This window comes from Ciconia boyciana, chromosome 6 (genome assembly GCF_034638445.1).
Source record: "Ciconia boyciana chromosome 6, ASM3463844v1, whole genome shotgun sequence".
Classification (NCBI taxonomy): Eukaryota; Metazoa; Chordata; class Aves; order Ciconiiformes; family Ciconiidae; genus Ciconia; species Ciconia boyciana.
This window is the reverse complement of record NC_132939.1, coordinates 33,475,941-33,501,655: the sequence shown is the minus strand read 5'-3', so window position 1 is coordinate 33,501,655 and position 25,715 is coordinate 33,475,941. Positions and strand designations below refer to the sequence as shown.

Genomic DNA, 25,715 nt, shown 5'->3' with positions numbered 1-25,715 from the left:
TATGGGACTGGGGACAGTCACATGCAGCTTCCAACTTTGTCATGGACTTCTGTGGGACTGGGCAAAGCTGGGCAAGGCACAACAGGAAACCTGTTAAATCAGCTGCCTCTGTGTTTGTATGTGATAGTTATTGCTGAAAAGCTGAAACTTTTTCCTCAAAATACTGTGTTTCAGCCACATTGGCTGGAGGCTGCTCTCAAACCCATGTTGACTGGAAGAGTTTCCAAATGTCTGCAGTCTCGCTTGTTCTGCATAGCAAGTGCTAAAGGGAATTTGGCTCTGCCTGTGCTATCAGGACGAGCAGCTTTCATCCCAAGCTCAGTTGGTAAGGATAGCGAGGCCTGCAGTTTTCCTTGGAGAAGGCAATTATAACACCATATCTGTGAGGTTTTCCTGCTTTCCTTTCCAAGCTCTTGCCTGTCCTGCCTTCCCCTATACCTGAGCTGCTTCCAGATGTGTGGCAAACAACCTGCCTTAGTGTACGCATGTCTGAACTTATTACCTGTGTCTAAACATGAGTCGGCTGCTCTCCCTGATGCTCTGATGCTTGTCTCTACTCTAGATGACAAGGGCTCCCCAAGGAGAGAAGAACAGCCGGAGGGGTTTTGATGAAAAGGCTTACTTGTCCTCAAAGCTGCTGAAGGCCGGAGAAGACCCCTACCGCCAGCATGCTTTTAATCAGCTTGAGAGTGACAAACTCAGCAGCGATCGGCCCATTCGGGACACCAGGCACTACAGGTACTGTGCAGCCCTTGCTCCAAGCCATGGCGGCTGCTTGGTGTGGGGAGTCCACTGCCCTCCTTTGCTGTTCTGCAATGTTGACAAAGGATGATTTGGGTTTTTCTTCACCGGCGTCGGTCCGTTCCTTCACTGTATTTCATGGTTAATCTGGAAAGGTCTCAAATGCGCAGAGACCCTTAACTAATTCGGCCCCAGCTTGCTGCTTTCCTAGCATCCTTCTCCCAGGTCCAAGTGTCATCTTGTTGCTTCAGGACAGCCCCTCCATTGCAGCTCAAATTGCTCAACTGACAGTTGTTTTTTGCACAACTCCCCTCACACTCGTGGCTTCTCTCAGTGACCCTCTGTCCTGGCTGCAAGGCTGTAAAGCCTTGCTTTACTCTGGTGTTCCTCATCTTCTGTGCCCTGGCTGTCTGAGCTGGTTTGGTGCCTTCTTTCCAGCCTGAGCATTATGGTGTGGATGAAGGCTGCTGGTGGGGATGAAACTAACGTGTGAATACAGTGAATATTTCATGGCTTGCAAAGTGCTCATCATTCTGTCCTTTTTTCACTGGGCGTGAATTTATTCTGCTGACTAAACTCATCTTTAAATTGCTAATCGTGCTCAGGTAACTATTTTGTGGTTTCTGGAGTACAAAAAGATAGTTGTACCTTGAAAACTGTAGGTTTGATAGTGATAGGATAGCGTAAAACAGCCTACTTCAATGGAGAAAAAATAGAAGCAAACTAACCATGTCTGAAATGCTTGTTTATCAGGACTGGAACCTAGACCCTACCTAGAGTTGCAAAGTAACACTTCACCGCTACTGGGAATGAGAAACCAGGCATCTAACTTGATTGAAACTGTGAAAGGGATGTCAGGGGATATGGAACTTTGTGAGCCTGCCAGCAATGACAGCCGTCAGGGTGCTTTGTGAATGCAACCAGTTGGGACTTTGGTTGTAAGATGAAAGTCTTTTGCTCCTGTTCCCTGGCACAGTACCTGGGATCGGCTTCCTAGTGACTCAGAGGCAGCGGTGCCATGTCCTGCATTACTGACAAGTCTCCCTGCCATGCAGAATTGCTGTTTTCTGTTAATCTGCTGTCATGTTCTGGCCTACAAACTGCTCACTTCAAAGGTGAATTATTGTTTATTTTGATCTGTGGTAGCAAGCAGAGCATGCTTTTTGTGAAAAGTCTCATCTATGCACTTCAGTCTGAAGACCAACATATATGTGATTCCCTGGAAATGTATGGCCATTTCAGCCTGAACTTTGCAAGGATTCCCTTCAGCAATGGGGAATCCAAAGCAGTATATAATCAGAGCAGATAAACCTATTTCCATGTTCCTTCTCTTTGCAGAGGTGGCAGTTTAGGAATGAGGGAGCTGTTTTTGAGTACCTTGTCTTGTAGCATTAGAATGGTTGCTGGGATGGCAACTTAGGATGAGGACTTATTTCAGCTGGTGCAAGTTAGATGTAGTTTGAGGAAAGCCCATCCTTGTGTCACAAATGGACCTGGCTCTCTGTTTAAGGAATGGGTAGTCAATAGGTCACTAACATGTCACTTTTTCTTCAGGCACCCAAGCAGAGCTTGGGCATACTTGACTCCCCATCCTACAAGCTCCTTCTGACCTAGCATGTGTCACATCCCACCTGTGGGGAAGGGGAAGTAAAATCGTGACGCCAAATATGTCACATTAAGGACATGAGTCTGACGTTTGGCTAAGGGAGAAGAGGTGGCCCTCCCATTGAGTCACAAGGTTCAGAAAGGACCCCCTTGCTTTCTAAACTCCTTTTCAGAGAGGAGTCTAGGTGCAGCTGGATCCAGTCTTAGTCTCAGACTTGGTCAACAGTTTGTGTCTAAGGGTTCTGAGGACGATAAGGGTAGCCACACGGCAGAGTCAGCGTCTGCCTGCTGGATCCCTCTCAACCCCACTCGGGAGTGACTCAGATTCGCAGATCCCCTTGGTGTGGATTGACGTGAAACGACACTCAAGGTCCATAAACAAACATCAACTTTACTAAGAACGAGAAACTCCTATATGAACAATATACCATAACTGTTGGTTATTGCACGATTCTATCAGCCTGAGCTGTGCGGCTTTGCTGAAAATAAGGTAGGCCTTTTGTTAACAAACCTTGAGAGAAAAGGGGGAAAGAAAGATAAAGAGGGAAAGAGAGAAAGAGATTTAGGAAGAAATATCACCGGTCCTGGATGCAGCGTTGGTCCTGCCAATGGAGGTGTTTGGTATACAAGAAGCCCCCGAGCCCCTGTGCGTGCCCCTATTTATTCTTCTATCTTTCCGGCCTCAGGAGTGGTTGAGACACCTCTTTTTAGTAGCATTGCACCCTTGTGTCGATTAGTGCCCGATTGCAGGACAGGAGCTGAAGGAGTCTTCTCCTTGTCAGATGCAGCAAGATGAACCTGGCAAGGCTGTCAGCGCAGTCCCATCTGGGTCACCAAAACTGTTATCCCACAAGTGTGAGGTTGTTTACCTGGTGTGCGAGATGCCAATATACACACAGGGCAGAGGCATTTCATTTCATGTCTGCGCAGAGATGGGTGCTAGGTGGTCATTCCACACCACTATCACAAAGTTCAGAACAATGTTTATATGGTCTAATTATACATATGCATAAGTAACCACACAAAGCCATTTTCCATTGGACTACACCTCTCCCATTTCAACTTAAAGCTACAGTGCTACTTTAATATTCTGCGCATGCTTGCAGGAAGTGGGGCAGTAGCTGTCTTGGGTCTTTAATTGAGTCGGTGGTCGTGATCTCCCCTCGCTGCCTTTACCTTTCTCCTAGTTACTGCAGTTTTTTTCTGACTTCATATTTTTTTGGTGCTCCCCCAGTCTTCAGTGCCTTCTAGGGCAGGATGTTCCCCTTTTATCAGTCCTTGTTGCAGTTTCTTCTTTGCAGGTTAGTGATTAACAAGGCCTGCATGTTCCCCTTTGACTGATTAGCAAGTATGCAAGTTAGTTAAGCCTATACAAGAATAACACATATAAACATACAAAGATACTTAAAGAAATCAGTATATCTATAAAGATATGTTAGTAATACTATTGTTCCCAATAATGTGAGAAGATACAAGAATAATTCCCCTTGAATACAATCTCTATGGGCTATACATTCTATTTGAGTCCAAGTACAGTTCATTTAATTCCGAGGCAGCCTGTCAAGCCAAGAGAAGTGACACTGAGCCACTCCCTGTGGCTTCCATTTTGTCTCTCAAGGCATCATCCATTATGTCTCTCAGGGCTCACAATACAGCCATTTGGGGCTCATCTCTTACAGCATGGAGCTGTTTTTTTGATCCAAAGCAAAGAGAGGGACAACTTTCAAGCACAAACTTTATCCTTGTCCTCTGTGATGCTGTAATAATTCTGAGATCTTGGGAAGGCTTCCCCAAATAACACATACACCAATCTCTGCTGCTTTTCCACTTCCTGATGCCTTAATACATTTTATATGTATTACATCATGGAGCTACTTTGAAACAATAATAAATGTGGTATGTCTCCTGTCTGGTCTCAGGTTTTCCACTTTAGTCTTTATCAAGGTTTCTTTATAGGTTTGAAAATTGCTGTAAGAAGCTGCTGTCCCCTTAATAAAATACTGCAATGAAAAAGTCATAAACCAGTAGGATTGAATGTGATGATAAAAACAGTAACAGTTTAGTAATAGCCATAAAAGAATAGTAAGTAAATGCGGAAGTACAAGCAGTGGCTGTAAGAACTGAATTGTATTCCTTCCCAGGATAGATTCAGACTATGCATGGCCTTAAGTTGTTAAAAACACTAGGCTACAATTTCAGATGTGAAAGTTAAGAAGGCAGACACTCTGGAGGAGCAGATCAGCCCACATCTGCCATTCCTAGTATCTGCCAGAATCGGATCCAGGATTCACAACTGAGAGTTGTTCTCCTCCAAGAATCCTTGTTCTCCACAGGGTATGAGCAGCCCTGGTGCAAGCTGATGCTGAGTTAAGCCTTGGTTCTGAGTATGAGAATGAATATATGTACCTAACATTACAAAGTCAGATGAGAAGATGGGAGGAACTGCTTTCCATTGCCAGCTGAGGTATTAGTGTTGAACCTCAGCAACTCCCTGATGCAGATGACAGCACTAGCTAGTGTTTTCCTTTCTGTAAAGTCCAATGTCCAAAGAATTTGAAGTGCTTTATACAGCAATGCCTGGGTGTACCAGCTCCATGCATCCTTAGCATGTGCATGTCCTATGCATGAATAAACAAGATTTTACAAGAATCACAGCCAAATCCAGGGTCCACGATGTTGAACCTTTGTTCCCCGTGAAACCCACGTGCCCTCCTCAGCATGCAGCATCATGAGTTTAGGTATCGCAGCATTGTGAGTTTAGTTATCACAGCCTCAAAACTTTGCCTTTCAACAGGCACAATTCTTTTTAAGCTCTGCCAACCTTGGTGCAGGGACTGCTGAGGCCTCCCTTGCTGCAGCTGAACTGTGCTGCTTCTGGTTTTAGGATATTACTCTCTTCTTTAAAAATTCTAGGTACATTGCTGCAGTGACTGCTACTGGGTGATGTTTGGCTTACACTTCTGCTCTCCCGTGTTGCAGGTGCACTTCTGTACGCTATGACACAGACTTGCCAGCTACCAGCCTTATCATCACCTTCCACAACGAGGCACGCTCCACCCTGCTCCGCACAGTGAAGAGGTGAGTTCAGCAAGGGGTACTGGGCCCAGACGATGGTGCCTGGAAGAGCACTGGTGGAGGGTTAGGCATTTTCCAGCAGTTAGGCAAGCAGGGTGGCTGCAGTCCCCAAAGTGCTTGTGATCTGCCCTCGAGCTGGCCCACTAGGACAGGTCAGGGGCTTGGATTGGCAGTGTGGGCATATCTTCAAAGACAGAACATATCTGCAGTTAGCCGCTATATAGCCCCCATGGGGGGAGGCAGCAGCAGCAGCAAAGGGGCTGCTGGGCCTGTGTTTACAGGTCGGAACAGTCTGTATGAGCTTGGTTTGGAAGAGTGAGGGGGGACCAAAGGGCACACTGTGGGCTGCTAGATGCAACTGAGCGAAGGGGCTTGGGAAGGACTGTGTTTCGTAAATGGGAATAAGCAGCCAGCCCCCTGCTAGAGCACGTGTTACAGGAGCTGGGGCTGGCTCAGTGAGGGCAGGGGGCACAGCTCACAAGTCTTTCAAGCAGAAGGTGATGAACTCGAAGTCTCGTGGAGACTGAGCCCTTGCGGTCTGAGCAGGTGCTGAGTCACTTGCTGGTAAACAGTTGCTGAACCTGATGGCCCACCAGATACTCCCCATGGCTTTGTGCACAGACTCTGCTGAACCTGCAGGACACTTGCTGTCTTGTACCAGTGTCTCCTTATATCTGAGTATTATCAGCAGTGGCCAAATCTAACCAAGTAAGTAGGTGGCATAGGGCCTGTCAGCATCCCCAGGTAGACAGGAGCAATTATCTGTACCACAAAGCAATGTTCCAGCTGCTCCTTCCCTTCCCCATCACCCCCGCAGAACCCAGGGAGGCTCTTTTCCTTTTAGTTTTTACACAAAAAATGCCCTCTGCCCTCTCTTGACTTATCAAGTTATTTCTCAAAGGGTCTCTGAAGCCTGCAAACAGGTCCAGGAGCAGCCTGTGGAGGCTGAAGGAAGAGTGAATTGTCCGGGTAGAAGGTTGAGCTGATGGTATCACTAACAGGAATGCATTATTCATCATCACCACTTCTTCCCCTGTCAGATTGTGTGGGCTTAGAGAAATGTGCTTTGTGAATAAATAACAGGCTTTTTCAAGCTGGCCTTATGGCTAGAAGGCTGGGTTTCTGTCTGCCAGGTTTGGTGCTACTGTGTTTCCAGAGACGTGTATATATTGCATTAACACATTTTGCCTTTTTACCTCTATCATTTCCTTTTCATTTGAACCATAAAATGAGTTCTACGGGGCCTCTGTTCAGAAAATGAGCAGATTTGTTTGGAACCACGGTGCTGCTAGGGCAACAGGAGGAGATTTCTGTCGATTACATCATAGGTCAGACAATAAACTGTTAGGTGCTCGGAAACCATGGTAGTAGGATCCTTAAGAAAATCTCAAGGCAGACAATCAAATAGCCAGATGCCATGATAGTTAAAATGAAGAGAAGATGACATTCAGAGCAGCAGTAATGCATAGAGAGATAAATTGATATCCAGATCCTATGGAGGTGATGTGTACTAATGAGCAGATGAGTGTTGCTGATGCATTAACAGGCCAGGCTTCCTCAAAGCAAGGTCAACTAGAATAGATTGCTCAGGGCTGTGCCTGGCCAGTTTTTAGTATCTTCAAGGATGGAGACTCTGCAACCTCTCTGAGCATTCTCTTCTCAAGGCTAAACAACCCTAGCTCCTTCAACCTCATCTCTTACATCTGATGCTCCAGTCTCTTAAATATCTTAGTGGTCCTTCACTGGACCTGCTGCAGCATGCCTCTCTTTTTCTTGTCCTGGGAAGCCCAGAACTGGTCACAGCACTCAAGATGTGGTATTACCAGTCTCTCAGATGTGGTCTCCTGCAACCCAGAGCCCCCAGCAAAGACCTTGAAAAATGGATGACCCATCTGTTCAAACTGGTCCCTGCAATCCTGCTGCCACTGGAGGAGTGCTGTTGTGAGGGACTGGCTGCACTCTGCTGTGAATGGTGGGGTGGATGGCATTTCCTCTCACACCTCTGGCTACAGCTGGAGTCTTCATTGCCAGATGGTTTACAGCCAGTGCATGTGATTGATTTACTCCTTGCTTACATCAAATGTCAGAAGTGTCCATGATTTATCCCTGTCTGACGAGGGATTCCAAAGGCTGAATTATTCTTGGGCTCTACAGTATTTTCAGTGTCACACACCAAGCTTTGGCTGGTAGCCTTGTCTTTGAGGCATGGGAGGTTTGACAACCATACAGAGAGGTGAAGGCTCAGGTCACGGCTGTGCTGTTAGAAGAGGCATGGGGCTGAGTCCCACTTGCAGGTTGACATTGATATTACAGAGGGAGTTGAAGATTTCACGGTGCTCTTCAAGGCCTCTTCTGTAACCCGAGAGTCCTGTCTTTCAGCAAAACGCATCTGACTGTGCCAGGCTGAGTTACTGCTGTGAGTATAATTGTTGCCCAATTCGCATACACAGTCAGTGCACCAAATACTGCGTAATTACTTTGCAGCACTTTGGGATGTCAAGTACCAAAGGGACAGGACTGTTCTGTTCTGTTTGGTTTATGGCCTGGCTGTGAGTCTGCAGAGGACCACAGTGATATTAAGCAACGGGAGGCATAAAATTGCACTGCTTAGCTGCTTAGCTGCTTACTAGTCAGGCTTGCAGGCTGTCATTATTTCTATATCCATAAGAGCTTTCTTAAGCCAGGTAGAGCAGGATTATTTAGATAATTAGAATTAACCATTTGAGATGCACCTGGTGAAAGTTAAATATGATTCCACTGTTATTATGGGCCTTTTCCCAAGTTTAGTTATCATAATTACACTATGGGGATGCTATAAGAGAAGAGGGGGTGGAAGACGACAACTGATGGAAATGAGCAGCACTAAGAGCAAAATTTTCTATGGCTGAAAACTTTTTTAGAGGCCCAGTCTTTAGAGATTAGTAGAATATGTACTACCAGTTGAAGTTTTCATACCTGAGGTCTTTGCAAGCCTGGCTGGCGAGTGCCTGAATTTGGGCACTCAAAAATCATCTGTAAAACTTTGGGAAATTGTAGGAAGAAATATATGAAAAGGGTACTGGGATTGAACTAATCTTAAATTAAAACTAGAGAGAGCCTAAATGTGCTCCCCTGAGCCAGATACCGTCTTACTGGGTTATTCTGACAGCTCTGCAAGGTAACTCAGCTGAGTGGCAATGCTGGTACCAAAAGGTCTTGGGAAGTGACCCAGGGATGAGACTCCTGCATTATGGTTTATTTCAGGGTGATCTAAACATGGCAGCTGTCGGGGCCAGGTCCTGATCTGCAGACCCTTCTGGCTAACCACACCTGCATGTGTGCACACGTGGACTCGCACAAGCACCTCTGGCAGCTCAGCAGCTGCCAAGGTCTCCCTGCTGCCCCCGGGATCTCTGCTGCTGGGTGGAAGCAATGGGAGTGATGTGCTGTTGTTGCCACTTGAGGATGGGAGAAATGTTTGAGGGAGAGGGGGAAATAGAGGAGTGACTGTGGGGAGGAATAACTTCTTCCCTCCAGCACCCTGTCACTTGTGCCTCCTGGTCCCCAGAGGCACCATGGGCTGCATGCCTGCCTGCTGCTGTGGGCTCCAGCCATTTTCCTCCTCTGCCCTAGGTAAAGGCAACAGGCAGCTGGACCTGCTGCCCAGCCTGCAAGCTGCCAGAGGGACCAGGCCAGCGCACCAATAGGCCATGCTGCCCCAAATCCTACTGGTCCCATGCAGGGAGTCCTTCAGAAAAATTTTGTTCCTTTGTTTTCAGTGTAGAAGGAGATAACTGATTAAAAATATCCAGCAAGAGACTAAGAAAGGGAGTAGGGGGAAAAAAAATGGGAAATGGGCTATCCACCAGAACCTGTGAACATGCCAGTTCAAATGGCTCGTTGCTGGCATCCTCGGTCCTCCAGGAGATGTTTGTCAGTCAAGAGCTGCTTCCCTGCGTGATATCTCTTCCTCGGCAGGACATAGCTGTCACTCTCAAACCAGTTACTTGCTTGGCATCCTGTTCTCCTTCAGAAGTAACTGTCACTCAAAAGGCATTTTGCGTGATTGATGTCTGTGCCTGATTAGTCGTTAAGCAACGCCATCACTTCTGCTGCGGTGACCATTCTTGCAGAAGGGAAAATCAACTGCTTTGGTTGTCTGCCTTTCTTTCTCTTTCTTTCTGATTTCAGTCAGTATGGCAGGTACTGTTTGGTTTTGGTGCAAATGTAAAGGTGAATAGTCAGGCTTTAAGTAAATGAACTTGAACAACTGTCTGGTTTGGTGCCTATGCAGAGAGCTTGTATAAATTCTGATTAAAAGGATGCTGTTGTAATGCTAGAGCATTTGGTACAGCAACTCATTACAATGACAATTTAAATAATGGCAAAAGAGGAGATTATTTTAGAGCAAAGGGAAAAAAAGAGATGCTCCTCTGCTAACATCTGGAATAAACAAGATTATCTGTGAGCTGATGAGGGATGGACAGATCAGCAGAGGAGAGAAACTCATTGGCAACGCTGATGTGGTGTCATGTGACAGAGTGACAGAGTAAGGACACTGATACTGAAAGAAGGAGGCTGTGAGAAAAGACAAAGGAGGTAAGGAATCCATAAGGTGAGGGGAGAACAGTCTGTGTTTCTGCTGTAAAAGGCAATCATCATTTGGATTTCGGAATCCTAATAATACATTTTGTGCCTAAAAGTAATCGATTGTCGTGCCACCTCTGCACCTCTTTGGAGAGAAATACTAGGATTACTGTGTTCCTTGTTAAAAAGACAGACAAGACAAAGTGCAAAGAAGATTAAGTACCATTCCCAAGGATCCACAGAAAATTATTTTAGAGCTGAGAGCAGAACTGGGCATTGAACAATGAGCTGTGAACTCCTCGAGGAATGTTTTCTCTCTACTGGGGAATCAGTGGAGAGGTGAGGAAGAAGGAACAAAGTGTTTTCCCCAGTTATGTTGAATTGGAAGACCTGAAACTTGTGGAGAAAATGTGAGCATTGCTAATAGTCAGGCTAGTGGGAGAAGGTGTAGGATACCATTTTACAGCCATTATACTGCAGGATGCAGCCTGTCTGGATTTGTTGTTTTGCATTGGGTTTGCACAGACAAGAATTTCGGTGCAGGGCAACCTTGTCTGTAAAATATGCAGTTGATAGCTATGCTGGGAGAAGCTGCACTTATAAATGCAAAGAGGAACATCCCCCACCTCCCACCCCACCATGCTAGAGGATCCAGAGAGGTATGAGCCAAGAGAAGCAAATGAGATTCAGCTTTGAAAAATGCAAGCTCAGTCATCTAGGGACATATAAGCTCAAAATACAAATGCTCTCAGAGACATGTGAAGCAGCATAAATCTGAAATAGAGCGGGATGTGATACTGAGCAGCAGAGCAGTCAGGATTTTGCTGTGTGAGACAGCAGAAAACTCTCCCAAACTGAGGAAACTTTGGCTCTGTATGGAAAGCCATCAGTGATGCTACTTAGCAAGACGGTATTTTATTTCTCTACAGCTCCATTCCTGGGAGTATGGGATTACTCTTGTTGTCTGTTTCCTGTATAAAAGAAAAAAGCCAAAAAAAAAAAAAAAAAAAGAAAAAGAAAAAAAGCCAACAATCTTTCTGCAGAATTGCTCAAAATCAGAAGAGTGGGTGCCACTGAAATGAGATGGGTTGCTAGAACCAAGAGGACAGTGTCTACCTCTGTTTTTTAATATTGAAGTTTGCATAGCTGTCATCATCACTGGGGTGACTAAATGCGACTGAGCAATCTTGTTGAAAGCAATGAGGACCTGCCTGCGCACAGAGGCATTGGAGAAGCAGGCTCGAAGGGTGAATATGCTGTGTGGTTGTAGTAGAGCCAGGGGAAGAACTTGAAGAAGGTCATGGAAAATTAGTTCAAGTGTCTTAAACGAATGAGAGGGACAAACAAGTCAGAATCAGACTGCTCTGACTCCAGGGTACCAGAGCGCATCAACCTCTGAGGAGGGCAGAAGCTTTTATTCCCCCTCCTTGTGTGTGAAAGCCCCTGTGTCCTGCGGATGCAAACCCACTGCAGTCCCAAGGGTATTGTGGGGTATGGTGCGACCAGCCCGAGGAAAGGGGGCTGCTCTCAGCAAGTGTGGGGGCTAGTTTGAAAGAAAGACAAGTAACAAGCAAAAGGGGAAAAAAAACCCCAAATCCAGAATATTGCCAAAGAAAATTGCCTTCGTCCCAAAGAAGTGAATTGGTGAGAAAGCTCCAGCAGGCCTCATCTGTGGCATTGAGACAGAGCTCCTTGCTGGGGAAAGTAGGAGCTCTCTTTCCACTCCCAGCAGTGATGAGCTTTTCCCAGAGCCTGGCAGATGGGAACAGCCGTTTGGCTGCCTCGGGGCAGGTGGTGCTCTCCTCTTTCCCTCTCTGTTTAGAGGCAGAGAGCGTGCAGCAGCATCCTTTGCTAGCTGCCCCCAGGCAAGTCCCGCAGTCAGCTTCCTGGCTGTGGGTCCTTGGTAAGGTCCAGCTGAGATGCCATAGCTCTCTGGGATATTCCTGCTTGCAGTTTGGCTCCTGCCAATGAACCCTGGTACAAGGGCAAGGTTACCTCTTCCATATTACTGGAGTTTGGTATTCCTGCTGTAATGCATAGCATAGCAGATTTGTGTCAGTCCTACCATTGTCGTTATTATGGCAGCTCACAAAGATTGTCTTTTTCCTGCCTGGGTCCCTGCAGTGTCCTGAACCGCACCCCTCCCAGCCTCATCCAGGAGATTATTTTGGTAGATGACTTCAGCTCAGATTGTAAGTATGGACCTATTTCCCTTGCATTTGTTTCTTCCCTTCTGTTTTCCCTCTTTTTGTTTGCTCTGATCAGTCCCCCTCCCTCACAGAGATTCCCTCTTGTCTGTATGCAAAAGAAAAAGAAGAGGGAGGAAGTTTTTCTGTGTTTAGTTTATGTACATGCATGGCAGAGGCCAGAGCTTCTTCCTCTTTTTTTCTTTCCATTGGGTCTTCCCTTTCTGTCAGCTTGGCAGTTTTGGCCAGGTTGCCAGAGATCTCTGTCTGGTTTCATTATGCACCATTTTGTGAGCTGTTTAGCACAGATTTTTATATAGCGATGGTGTACATGAGCAGAGTGGGTAATTACAAACCAAGAGAGAGCAGAGGATGCAATGGAGCCTACAGAAAATTGCTGCCTGGGGTCCTGCAGGCAGACTGGGGTGAGACTGTCTGCCTGCCTCCATGTGTCTGGGATCCCAGGCTGTGGAAAGGTTATTGCTTTGGGCAGCGCCATACCTTCTCCTGCAGCTTGGCACAGGGATGGAGTGTCTCCTGCAGGAGTTCCACCAGACCTGCAGACTGGAGGCTATGGACTCTCCATCTGTACAGTTGCTCTTGCTCCTGGCTGTTGTGTAGTAGTGGTGAGGTGGTGGGGACAGAAGACTTCTTGCTTCTCCCATGATGTACGCTAGATTCAAGGGCAATCTAGTTGTGTGCCACTTATAATAATTGATAATTACTCCTTCAGAACACTTTACAGATAGCTGAGAATGCCCACCTTGGCCTGCTGAGGTAAAGAAGCATTGCTCTTTTGATTCTGCAGCTAAATACTTATGTAGCTTTGACCAAAAACATTTTTAAAGGTGGATGCTGTGATTAGGGATTTAACTCTCTGAGGTCCTTAGAGTGTGATTTGCATAAGGACTGAGCTGTGCCCTGCTGTTGGAGTTGGGTGTTTCTGAGCACCTCCAACAAACAGTCCTAAATGTCCCATATTCGGCATCTAAAAATGCAATTTTCAATGGCTGAAGTGTACCAGATTGATGCTGATGGATCTCTGGGACCTGTACTGCACAGGGCTCAGCCAGAAACTCCCATTTAGGCTCCTAGGTAAATGGAAAGATTTTTAAAAAGCCCCATCCTATGACAGCTCTCATTTTTCTCACTGGCAGCTGGGTATTTGTGGTACAGCTACTCCCCGAGGCACCTGCATGGAGGCACTTCAGCACGTTTGAGGTCTGACACATTGCTTTAATATCCGCCTCGGTTTCTCCAAAGATACAGAGAGTTTGTAAGCTCTGGCAAGTAGTTACAGTCAGAGTGATGTGCTCCAATCCTGGAGTGTGAATGACTTGATAAGGATTCTTGTACTTACCTGAAGTTGTGACTTGGCCAAGATGAGTGTTGCCTTCTCTTGTAGCAGATGTCCAGCAAAATCTGGGTACTCTGTAATTAAGAGCACCTGCCACTTCGCTTGGATGATGCAGCAGCTGCCAAAGTGCCCACACAAGAGCAGTATTTCAGATTGCATGTATCCTTGAGAATGGAAATGCTCCTGCAGGAACATGCCAAGAGATGCACTTTGGCTAATGGCCTTTGCGTTCTCCCCAGAGTTCTCAGTCTGTGGGAGGATGACAGTGGGAAAGGGGAGGTGTAAGACATGAAAAGGAATGAGCAATAAACATGGAAACTGGGGTGAACTTGGTGGAGCAAGGGAAAAGAGCAAGTTAGAAATTGTTATTCCTGTGACCTCTGCTAGGGCAGGAATAGAGAGAGGATAACAGAGAACTAAAGACCCAGTGCTCATAGGTACAGCTGGGCTGGAGCCAGTAGCTGTTCCTCTCTGTCATCTTCCTTGGCAATGTAAATGAGGGATGGCACGAGCTTCTGGCAGGCTGCCAGCCAAGCCCTTGGTTAGGCATCCATGTGTTAATGTAATGGTGTCTCCAAGGAAGCGGGTCACATCCCTGTGGCCTTTTATTAAATAAAATCAAGCAGAAACTGCCCTGAGAACAAATGGTGGGAAACGCCCAGACGAGCCACTGAAGGCAAAGAGAGTGGATGAGATCACTTTAAATGACAGGACTCTCTTTTACTTGGCACTTTGGTGATTTGCAGCCCTGGCTCCCTGCGGTCCCTCCGTTTCATCAGTACTTGGTGCCACCTTGCCAGCGCATGCCCCGTTGTTCTTGTGAAATGCTGAGCGCGGGAGAGCAAAAGCCTGGCTGCTCAGAGTATCAGGGAACACAGGCTCAGCTGTCCGAGGAGGACAGCAAGCAAGCAGTGCTCTTCTGTGTACTCTTTAGACAACAGGATTAAGGCCATCAGGCTGATTAATGTGATGTTAAGTGAAAGCAGAATTTCCCCTCCCATGGAGAAGCAGGAGAACACTTAATTGGAGCGCTCTGTTGAAGCCAAATAATTCATGCATGTGTGCCAAATGTTTTTTTTTTGCCTTCCCTAAGCTGAGGACTGCCAGCTCCTTACCAAGATCCCAAAGGTCAAGTGTCTACGAAACACTCGGCGAGAAGGTGAGTGTGGAAAGCTTTGTAGGTACTAAGATTTTGCAGATTTTCCCACGTGGCCCTGTTTGCTTGACAGCTGCTTACATGTTGTTTCTTGTGGTTATAGTTTGTTTTTTCAGTATGAGGGTTTGGTGTCCTAGTTTGGAGGATCTGTGGAGGGAGAACCTGGCTTAGCAACTCTCAGGCTTCAGGGCTCTCATTTTGTACTTTAAATAATGAGACGTGGTGTCCAGAGGCCCTGGCTAGAACAAGGACTGCAGTTTAAGATCGTTATGAATATAGATGCAGGTGTAAGTCTTACCCTTTTAAACTCAGACTGCAAAATAACAAGCCATCTAGGAGCTATGGGAAAGGGAAAAACAATCATATATCTATCACAAATAGATACAATTAAGGAAAGTTATTTCTCATATATCTCCTGTGTGCATAAATGGTAATGCTGACTTTCCCAGCTGCTCTTCGGTTTGACTTACACGTGCTGGCTTATTTCTAAACCTGTCAGTGCACAGCAGGCCTGGAGTGAGGATCAGGAAGGGGAGCCAGGAGTCACTACTCAGTTCACAAAGGGCATCCCAGGTAGTGGGATGGTCTGTAAGAAAGTATGGAGACATCTGAGAGCCAGGTTAACATCTCTGACCACAGGGCAGAATAAAGGACAAGTGGGAATAAAGCAGATAAGCAGTAAGAAAGGCAACAAGCAGAGAGTAGAGCTTTGTCCCATGGAAGTTGTGAGAGAGGCAGCAGGGTGCTCTGATGGGAGAAACACCCAGCAGGCAGCAGCAAGGTACCTGTGGGGAAGGCTGGAAGTGAAGGGGGACATCATCAAGGCAGGAACCAGATGAAAGCTCGGTGGAATGGACAGAAGTGACAGGTGAGGTCATTCTTTGTCTGCTGGGAGGGCTCAGCTGGCAGTGTGTCCCCCAGGGGATGCCCTGCTCTTTAGCTCTTTAGCAGAGAGCATCTTTAAGGGATGCTCTCTGCTCCTGATGGAGGTGTGATACAGGAGAACCACTTGCTCTTCTCCCGTAATGGCCACACAAAGTATTTTATTTTCTGAAGGAGGCTCAGCTGTTTCCCTTCCTAATCTTCCTGCTCCTCTGCTGTGCTTTCCTCATTGTAGGGCTGATTCGCTCTCGGGTGCGAGGAGCTGAAGTGGCTACTGCTGACATCCTCACCTTCTTGGACAGTCACTGTGAAGTCAACAGTGAGTGGCTGCAGCCAATGCTTCAGAGAGTGAAAGAGGTGAGCACCATCTGCCCCTCTGGAATGGATGGGGCTGACCTGTCTTGTGCTGGTGGATCCTCTGCCCTCACATGCCATCAGCAGTGCCAGTGAGGACAGCATTCCCAGGTACTCCTCAGGCAGGCTGTCACAGAGGAAGGTGCGGCCTGAGCTAGATGGACCAGAGATCCCTGATGGGCTTCTATGTTCTCCTGCTAATGTGGCGGGGTAGGAGGTGCTCAGTGATGGGATGAGATGGTGAACACTTGAACCACTAACTTATATCTCAGGTCTCTGGTAGGTCCTGTGCTTCTTAGTTCTGTCCACCTGTACATAGGATAGCCACTTCAGCAGCACACACTGTGCAACTTTTCCATGGTTGCCATTTCCCTTCTTGTTGCTGGACCCCCCCCTCTGCCTTGTCACTGCCACAACTTTCCTTCTATTAATGCTCCTGCCGAGCTGCCAACACACACCACCTGCATGCAGGCAGCTTCCTAGCACAGAGGAGCTGCCTGTGAGTGCAAGGATGCCCCTTTGCTGGTTCACTTGGGAAAGGATTGACATGAGGCTGGAAGAGTGAAAATGAGATGGGAATATTAGCAGCTGTCACCCTGACTGCACTGTAGGGCTAGAGGGGGAGACATATGACTCCGCTGTAAGAGCGAACTGGGGAGAGGTGAGAGAGCAGTCACAGCCATGCTGGCAAGTGCCAGGGATTGATCCCCTCTGAAAGGAGGATTCCATGTAGTAATGGGCCCCAGGAGAAAGGGTGGAGGCTCTAATGCTGCCTTGTATTCATGTCTGCTTGGCTTAATATGAAGGAGCAGAAGATGGTGAAACTTCAGGATTGATGGCTTAAAAGCTTCTGCTTTTTATTCCTGCTCAATAAATCCTCCATCTCAGAAGCCCATAAATGTTTACTTTACTACAGCTCTTTAAGTCAAGCTGCAGCAGCAGCAGCATAGGGGTCCCTAAGCAGAAAGGACCTCACTAGTTTCTTTGGGAAGGACGTAAGTTGCAAAAGCTTGGGTGCTGACTCTAGTATTATTAGTGAGCAGATTTCAAGTCAGCCGATTTCTGACCTACTTCCTACATTTCTGATGTGCATCCTAGTTCAGATTTCAGTCTTGCCCTACCCAGTCCTAGCATTGGCTGGTTGGAGCAGTGGCTGGAGCACCAAGCTGCTGGCTGGGTGCTGGTGGACTCAGGCTGGGCAGGCATACTCTTACTGTGCAGCCATCACAGCACGGAGGTGAATAAACATGAATGATAGCTCTCACCTAGGATGTGCCTATCCATCCTGGCCAAGTGCGCTACGGCAGGAGGAACTATTGCAAGACAGAATGAAGGTTTGATAGGAAAGGCATGGAGGGTGGCAGCTGTCCGATAACAAGATGCTGTTTCTGGCATTGCCAGCTCTCTGTTTCATCATATATTTCAGCTATTACAAGACTGTCTTTAATGTCCTGTACTTCATTGTACTTGTTAGGAAGATGCTTTATTAGTGGGTTGATCATTTCTAGGCTGATGATAATGAGTTAATTCAAGGATGGCTGAGCAGAAGGTATGCTGTCAGTAGATATCAAAAACAAGCACAAAACCTTTGGGACAGTGATTCATGCCTTGTGACTTTGGCAGGAAATAAAGAGCTGTTTCTTAGCAGCACTCCTGGGTGTTGGGGTCCCAGGCTCTGTTCCCTACATCCGTGGCGTGCAGCTGGCTAATACCCACCATCTCCATGTTTGGATGTAGTGGCCACGGATCCCTTGCTCAACTACCAGAACTGTACTGGAGAAGCCAGACAAAGATTTACATGTGCAGCTTTGTGTTTTCTGATCTCTGGCAGCTTTGCCAGACATTCAAGAAAAGCCTGACTCTCCCTCCCCCCCCCCCCCTTTCTCTCTCTCCCTCAGGATTATACCCGAGTGGTGAGTCCAATCATTGATGTTATCAGCCTGGATAATTTTGCCTACCTGGCAGCATCAGCTGATCTGAGGGGAGGTGGGTATAATGAATGGCTTGTGTAAGTTAGGCCTGAGGGATGGTGCATGAAAAATAATTGATATTCTTTTCAGCTTTCTAAGAAAACAGAATGATGATCTTTCCTGATGGGTTCTCTGTCCTCTTTTTCCTGCAACTTGCAAAGTCAGATCTTTTGCAGAGTTACAGCAAAACCCAGCTAGTGTTTTCCTCTTGAGCTTGCATCACTGTCACAACATTTTGCAATTTCAGCAACATCAGTTAACTGATGAAACATATCGCCATGCCCTCCCTACACTACTTGTACACTGGAGTCTGACAGGCACTTCCAGTTGCTGCTCCTATCTGCCAGGCTATCTCATGGCATCTTCTGAAAAGCATTTTCAGCTCTCTCCTGGCAGCTGAACCCCCTTGCAGCTGTTCCTGTGGTCACCCACAGTGCCTGGTGCATTTCTCCCTTTTCTATGGCTGCAGTTTGCTGCCACGCTGCTTGCCTGCCAAAGGCTACTCATTCTGTGGCTACCCTTAACGACGGTATAATGTTAGTGACTGTGCTATGCTCAACTATCCACCACAGGCCAACTATAAATAAAGGTAGTCTTGAAAGAGGTGATGGTTACAATGATCTGCAGGCCTTTGTTCCCAGAATACATCACATCCCACAAAGTCCTTTGATTAAAGCATTGTAACTTTGGCAGACAGGGAAGTGTAAGACAGACTGGCCAAAATGCAATTACATCTCACACTGACAACACTGTCCTGAAGATAGGGAGTGGATTTGAGCAGAGATCTGTAACGCTAAGGGATTGAGGATGCCAAGACAGAAGCTGGTGACTTCTCAGCTACATTAGGATAGACTCTTGCCATTTTGGGTAGACCATGAGGGAGGTCAGGGAAGGAAAGTAGGGATAGCCTGTCATGTAAAGGTGGAGACTATCACTGAAGCTAGTAGAAAAACAATAACAAAACCCATTTGACGTGTTTTTTTCCTTCTCAGGGTTTGACTGGAGCCTTCACTTTAAGTGGGAGCAGATTCCTATAGAGCAGAAGATGTCCAGAACAGACCCAACTCAGTCTATAAGGTAGGTGTCTCTGATGGACTGTGTCCAGTCCTCCAAATGCCTTTACTAAGCCTTCACCTGTATGTCAAGGAGTGCACAGGGACTGCCTTGCTGAGGATGAAATGCCACAGTGTTCACTTGACGATGACAAACGCTTCATGTTATTTTCTGAATGCATTGAGGTCTATACCCTAATTCTGAGAGTATTACTCCCTGAATATTGTAAGAACAGCAATTATATACTATCATAGGCTTGTAGGCATGCCACCTCTACATGTCACCTCTTCTTCTATATATTTGTTTTTGTGGTCTCACTCAACACTCTGAATGCCTCAGAAATCCCTTTGGGGTTTTTAATTACCTCCATCTTCCAGGTGAAGAATTAAGGAATGAAGCAGCTAAACAGTCACCCAGGAAGTGTAAAGCAGACCTGGGAACTGAATCTTGCCTAGTAATTTGGGCACAGAATTATCCTTCCCTCCTAAATATGTGTGTCCATGGACAAAACAGACTCTGTTGGCTGGAACAGTTATTGCCAGCCTTGCTGCTGTGTACATGGCTCTGAGGAATGTAGAATGTGACAAATCCTGATATAAAAAGTCACAGTGTTTGTCTGTATAGGCAGACAGCTCCCTGTTTGTAACATAAAAGTATCATTCAATTCCTCTGTGTAATTTTGAGCCTCAGTTTTGTACTCCAGAAGTAATCAGCTTGCTAACAGCAGAGCAGTACATTCAGCAAAGTCTCTCACATTGTGTCTACTTGGTGAATACAGTCATCAGGCAGTGCCCCTGTCATTCCTTCACACAGTGCATTTTTGTATAAATACAAAAGACACAATAACTCATTTAGTGCTTGCAGGATCACCTAACAAAGGCAGGAGGATGATCTAGTGATGGGGATCTCAGAAGCCTGCTGCAGGTTCACGTCCCAGCTCTACTATTTTTCTCTTTTAAATGAGATATGATGTGTCAGGCCTGGACAAATTGTCCCCCCTCTAAAATGAAGATGGTGGTGCTACATATACACGTGATGATTTTGTGTGGGCTTGTGCTTTCTTTCCAGAACCCCTGTCATAGCAGGAGGCATCTTTGTGATCAACAAGTCCTGGTTTAACCACCTGGGAAAATATGATACTCAAATGGACATCTGGGGAGGAGAAAATTTTGGTAAGTTTAGGGTGTTTCAGGGGAATGACACACTAATGCAGAACCACTTCCCAGTCTTCCTTGCCCACCAGAACTCTCCTTTTGAGAGATCTTATCTGCATATTGATGTAAGGCTAGGGACATGGTCTAGTAATCCCCGTGTCGGTCAGAATTGTATCGCTGTCAGCTTTGTGCAAAGTAAATGGAGGCTTTTTGCGATCAGGGCTACCACTCTCTTACAGGCATATGCACTATTATACAAGTGCTTCCACAGTACAAGTAAGAAAGAGGAACCTCCTGATATTTAAATTGTTGCTGGTTTTTGGAGAATATTCCCCCAGTCCTTCACATGACAGTCTGTGTTGCCCCAGCTCTGAAGTGGACAGTCACTCCTATGCTGTCTTCTTATACCTGTTCCTCTTTCCCAGATAAGTCTGAGTTGCTCTCCCAGCTTGATAGGTCAGAAGGATGTTTTTCCTAATAAAACAAGCCTCTTTTGGTAAGTGGAATTTGGGTACAAATAGATTCAGAATGCAAACATTTAGAAGCAGATTAGGGCATCACAAACATCTGAGGAATTCAGAGGCCCAGGGTAGTCTGTACACTCAAGTGCTGTTATCTTACAGGGCATAGTGCTGAAACCCATCTCCTTGCACTTAATGGTGGCACAGATATTCCAAGCATCTCTCTTTGCCCTGTGTGAAGGGATGCTGCAATGTCACCAGGAGTTAGTGACAAAAGGAAGAAGAGTATTGAAAGTATTGTTCACAGAGACCTCAAGTATTCAGGGCATTCATTTAGAAATGATGCAGGTGGAGCCAAAGAGATAAAAGCCTTACTCTGTTTTGCAGTCAACTTAAATAGACTTTTCTGTAGCTAATGCTGCCAAAAAAATTATTCTGTTTCTACAGTTTCCATAAATGTAAATAAATCCCTTTAAAGAAGAATTTATATGGTGTTTTCTAGCACCTGGAGGACCAATTAGAAAGAAAGAAATAGTCAGGAAGAGGAAACTTTTGTTTCTCTGAACACAGCTGGGAGAGCTGCCTCTTTCTGAAATGATCTCTGAAACCAGGAAATAATATTTTTGGCTGATAACAGAATATCAAGGTACCACTTTTTTAAAACAAAGTATCTAATAATGAGTGCTTGTGTTCTCTGTTTTCTGAGGTCTTGCTTCAGTTTTATGATATTCATGATATTAAAAAGGGATATTAAATGGGACTTGCATTGGGATCTCAGCAGTGCTAGTAGGATCGGCTAAGCCCTGTAGGCAGAAGTAACAGGCAGCCTTTACCCAGGCATGAAGATCCCCTCTCCTGTGTCCCTCAGACTCTGCATAGCCAAACTCAGCTCCTTGCTGTCACTAGCCCTACTAGAGCTGCAGAGCCAGCCACTTGGCCATCCTGCCAGCCTCTACGTTGCAACTGTGTAAAAGCTGTAAACCCCAAAGATGGAGAAAGAATATTTCTTTAGGCTTTTGGTTGTCTGCTTCCACCCACCTGGGAGCCCAGTGTTGTTGTTTGGTGCGTATGTCAGTAGCTTGATGCTAAGCAGAGCTCTGTGCCATAAGTGGCAGTAAATTACCGGCACACCCGCAGCCTTTCTTGCATGTAGAGCTGATCAAAACCTCCACAGAATTCCTTCATTCTCCTTCATATTGCTCTTGTAAAGCCTGGCAGTGGCTGGGCCGGGCTGTGTGGGACTCGACCAGGTGTACAGGGCTTGCCAGTTTTGCCTTGTGTGGTTTCCCTGTAAATTTGTTGTCTCCCATCACTTGTCTCTTATCCTCCACCTCCACTCTTCACTTAAGAGGGCAAAGCTAAGTCCACAATGCTCGGTTTAATGGGGCCTGTCCCTGGGCTGCATTGCCACACCACCACTGTGATGGTGGCAATGGGAAGGTATTTTAAAAACAAAACAGACTACTTCTCTTTTTTAAAGGTAACTTTTGTTCAGCTCTTCAGCATAATGTGAGGCAACAAATCAACCAGTGGCTTCTACATTGGGCCTGTTGCCGTTGCATGGCAGAGGGGTAGAAACCAACCTGTATGACAACAAAAAGTATTAATTTTCCTTGAAGTGTTCAGAATGATTAATTTATGCTCTTAAAAAAAAGTTTTCCATACTTAATTGAAAATTAGATTTTGTGATCAAGGGCAAACGTTGATAATGTTCTGAAACACTATTTTTACTACAAATTACAATTCTGAGTGGAAAGGAACTGTTTGGATAAGATCACCATTTGCAGGTGAGGTGGGAGTGGTTCTGACTAAATTGGGTGGGTGAGATGGGCCATTACCTGCCCACGAAGGCCATTTTTAATAAACTTCTTATTTGAAACTTTTTTCCTGTGAGGAAACAGGGTAAGAGAATGTATGGGAGGGGCACAGAGCCAGACAAGCTCTACGCACACAGCAGGTACACAGAAATGATCAGGCAGCAGTTACCAGCTGCCTAAATGTCCTTCCAGCTGGATGTGAGCTGGTGAACCCCTTTTTTTCCACTGTGATGAGGAAAAGCCACAGTGATTAAGTCATTTAAAACACATAGGGACAAGGTCACGTCCTGGAAAATATACAGCAAAAAGTTCTCCTATGCTTTCCCTCAGAGGATGGATGAAAGTCCTTAATAAGCTATGTTTGATCTCCATTTTCTCTTCTGTGCCCAAAATGTACATTCTTTCACCCCTTCTTTAAATAATTCTGTCATTTACAAACCTGGACATGCAGTCTGTCTGTGTGCTTAAGATATCAATATGGCATGAGGAATCCTCTCTTGGGAAATGGACATCACTTGAAGTTACCCATGCTAGGTTGAGAGTTTTGGTTTTGTTATAGGGCGGAGTGAGTCAGAACCTCATTCCAGGAGAGCAAATGCCAGCTGGACACACCACCAGACAGAAACTTATGTCTTGGACTTTTTTTTGTTTTTAAAGCCCTTCCTCTCTTTGGAGCTGGAACTCCCTGTTGAAAAGAGACTGAAAATAATAAGCTCTAGGACAGAGTCAAGGAGAGACAAGAGCTAGTAAGAAATGTCACAAAATGCAGTCTAATAAAATGTTTTTTTACTTAGAAGCTAGATTAAATACACCATCTCTCCCCCCCCAACACTGTTTAAACAGCCTTTCCCAGGAGCTAGAGAGGAAAGCTATAGAGAAAGATGAAGGTTGGGAAGATGTTAGTGTGTGTACATGCTTTGAAACAGCCATTAGATCTGGATACATAATTTCTTTTTAATTTCTAAACATCAGAGCCCCATAATTCAGGCATTACTGGAGGGAGATCCCAACTGAGTAAAGTTTTTGAAGTAATCAGTCTACACAATCTGAAGCCCTTTTGGTAAGGACTACCAAACTACCCAGCTAATTTTCATTTTCCTTCTTCCCTCTTCTCTTTTCACCGCCACATGAAACGCGAGTGGAAAACCCCTCCGGTGTGGCAGTGATTAAACTTGTGAGGACAGACCCATAAGCTTGAGCGAGGTCACATCTCTTCTATGATGCAAATAAGCGCCTGTACATCAAAGCTCCACGTTCTTCTAATCCTTTAACAAAATGTTGAATTTAGCTTCAGGACCAGCTGGATTTCTTCAAGTAGCAGGGTTCTCTCCATATTTTTATACTCATACTATTAGACTGATTTCTGCTCTCAGTAGCTCCCCCAGCAGATGCAACTGGTGACAAACTGTAACCCAGTCATCCACTTTTTTTTTTTTTTTAAATTAACAGAGCCAAGCAGAACAAGAAAATCAAGATATTGTAGGATGGATAACATGGAGGTATGAGGGAGAGGACTTTGCTCTAGATATTGACTCACTTCCTGTGCCCTCATCTTGTTCTATTCTTTCTCCTTGTCTCCTAAACTCCCTTTCTTCCTCACATGATTTGCTTTACACAGTGAATTCTTCTTTTTTTCTTCCATCCGTGCGCAGGGCTGGAGAGTTAAAAAGTCTAAAAAAGTCTAAAACAAGATGGGGGTGATCTCAGTCTGTTGCCAAATGTAATCCTGGAGGCCTGACAGCAACCACAAGGACCTGGTCAAAGGGAAAGGTGTCTCACTGATATGCTCAGGGACCCAAAGAGAGGAGGGGGACTGGAAAAGGCTAGGAAGTCTCTGACCCACAAGGGTTGCCTCCATTTTAACAAAGCGAGGACAGTTTTTCCACTCTTACCATGGCATCGCTTTTCCTGGTTTTGCTGTTGCAGGCAATACATCTAGAGCAGAGGGGCAAGGTTTTCAGGCACACTGCTGAAGTTGCCCTTCTTGGAAATGCTGCCGATCTGCCTGCAGCTGTATGACTCTTGGGGTCTCTTCCAGAGCTCTCTTTCCGAGTGTGGATGTGCGGTGGCAGCTTGGAGATCGTTCCCTGCAGTCGAGTGGGACACGTGTTCAGGAAGCGTCACCCCTATGACTTCCCTGAGGGCAATGCACTGACTTACATCAAGTAGGTGTTGGGTAGTTCCTGGTAGCAGCCAGGTCACCTTGATGTTGGGCATGTCTAAATAAGCCTGAATTCTTTGTTGTCTTTCTGCCTGATGACAGAGGAGAACAGCTTGTGGCTGAGCATCTGTTCTCAAGGGAAGGATGAGTTGCTGTTTTCTGTGAACAAAACCTGTTCCCTTCTCTGTTGTTTGTATTAGTGCATCTTGTTCTTCCTCAGTCTGCAATGGAGGTGGGGAGCAGTACCTCAGAGAGAGACCCTGGCCATTCGTGGATACTGCCCTATGACATGTGCCTGTGTATCAGCAGTCCTTAGTCATCTCTGTTGTCTCTGAGCTGCTTTTGAGTCCAGAGATACTATTGAGCTGTATGTGCTCTGAGACAAGCCCTAAGGACAACTTCCACTGCAGGACAGATGGGAAGAGAAAAAAGATGAGACAAAGTGCTTCACAATGAGAGCGGTTAAGCACTGGCACAGGGCCCCAGAGAGGTGGTGAAATCTCCATCCATGGAGATTTCAAAACTCGACCAGACAAGACCCTGAACAACATGACCTAACCTGAAGCTAGTCTGCTTTGGGCAGGAGGTTGGACCAGGTGATACCTAGAGGTGCTTTCCAAGCTGAATTATTCCGTGGCATTATTCTAATCTGGGGAAAGGGATACTGTAAAGCAGGGTGATGGTGACAGTCAGCCCAGGTGTCTCTGCAGAGGGAGCATGTGTGAAAACATCACGGTACACTATGACTGGTAAAATTTTAACTTCTGAACTGAAGCATCCTTGCAAGCATCCTTGCATCCTTTGTAGACTTAACACATTCAATCTATATCCATCCATACTGCCCACAGTGTTTCATGTTTGGGACTGTCTCCCACTCCCTCCTGGCAGACAGGCCTTGGGTCTGCCCACCCAGTGCCTGCTCGCTGGGAGGGCAGGTTCTCCAGCAGCACTCAGCAAAGCATCTCCTCATCCTCATGCAGGAACACCAAACGCACAGCAGAGGTGTGGATGGATGAATACAAGCAGTACTACTATGAGGCCCGGCCATCTGCCATTGGGAAGTCATTTGGAAGGTAAGCTGCCCCCAAATCTCAGTAGGAGGGCTCTGGTAAGCCCCTTGCTAGCGAGAAATAGTTTTTGGATCTTCTCTGGGGCCAAGTGTGGGAAACAGATGCTC

The 25,715-nt window shown here is 46.1% G+C and overlaps 1 protein-coding gene across 1 annotated transcript in view; it reads left to right on the top strand.

The window, feature by feature from the left end:
* The window catches only part of GALNT16 (polypeptide N-acetylgalactosaminyltransferase 16), a 78,332-nt gene that overhangs the window by 38,607 nt on the left and 14,010 nt on the right, over nucleotides 1-25,715 (top strand). Inside the window, exons 2-11 of the mRNA XM_072866082.1 lie at nucleotides 563-738; nucleotides 5,326-5,424; nucleotides 12,112-12,179; nucleotides 14,624-14,689; nucleotides 15,804-15,925; nucleotides 17,821-17,908; nucleotides 18,885-18,969; nucleotides 20,014-20,117; nucleotides 24,416-24,542; nucleotides 25,519-25,611. Of these exons, the coding sequence (XP_072722183.1) occupies nucleotides 563-738; nucleotides 5,326-5,424; nucleotides 12,112-12,179; nucleotides 14,624-14,689; nucleotides 15,804-15,925; nucleotides 17,821-17,908; nucleotides 18,885-18,969; nucleotides 20,014-20,117; nucleotides 24,416-24,542; nucleotides 25,519-25,611 (1,028 nt within the window). The remainder of the gene's footprint in view (nucleotides 1-562; nucleotides 739-5,325; nucleotides 5,425-12,111; nucleotides 12,180-14,623; nucleotides 14,690-15,803; nucleotides 15,926-17,820; nucleotides 17,909-18,884; nucleotides 18,970-20,013; nucleotides 20,118-24,415; nucleotides 24,543-25,518; nucleotides 25,612-25,715) is intronic.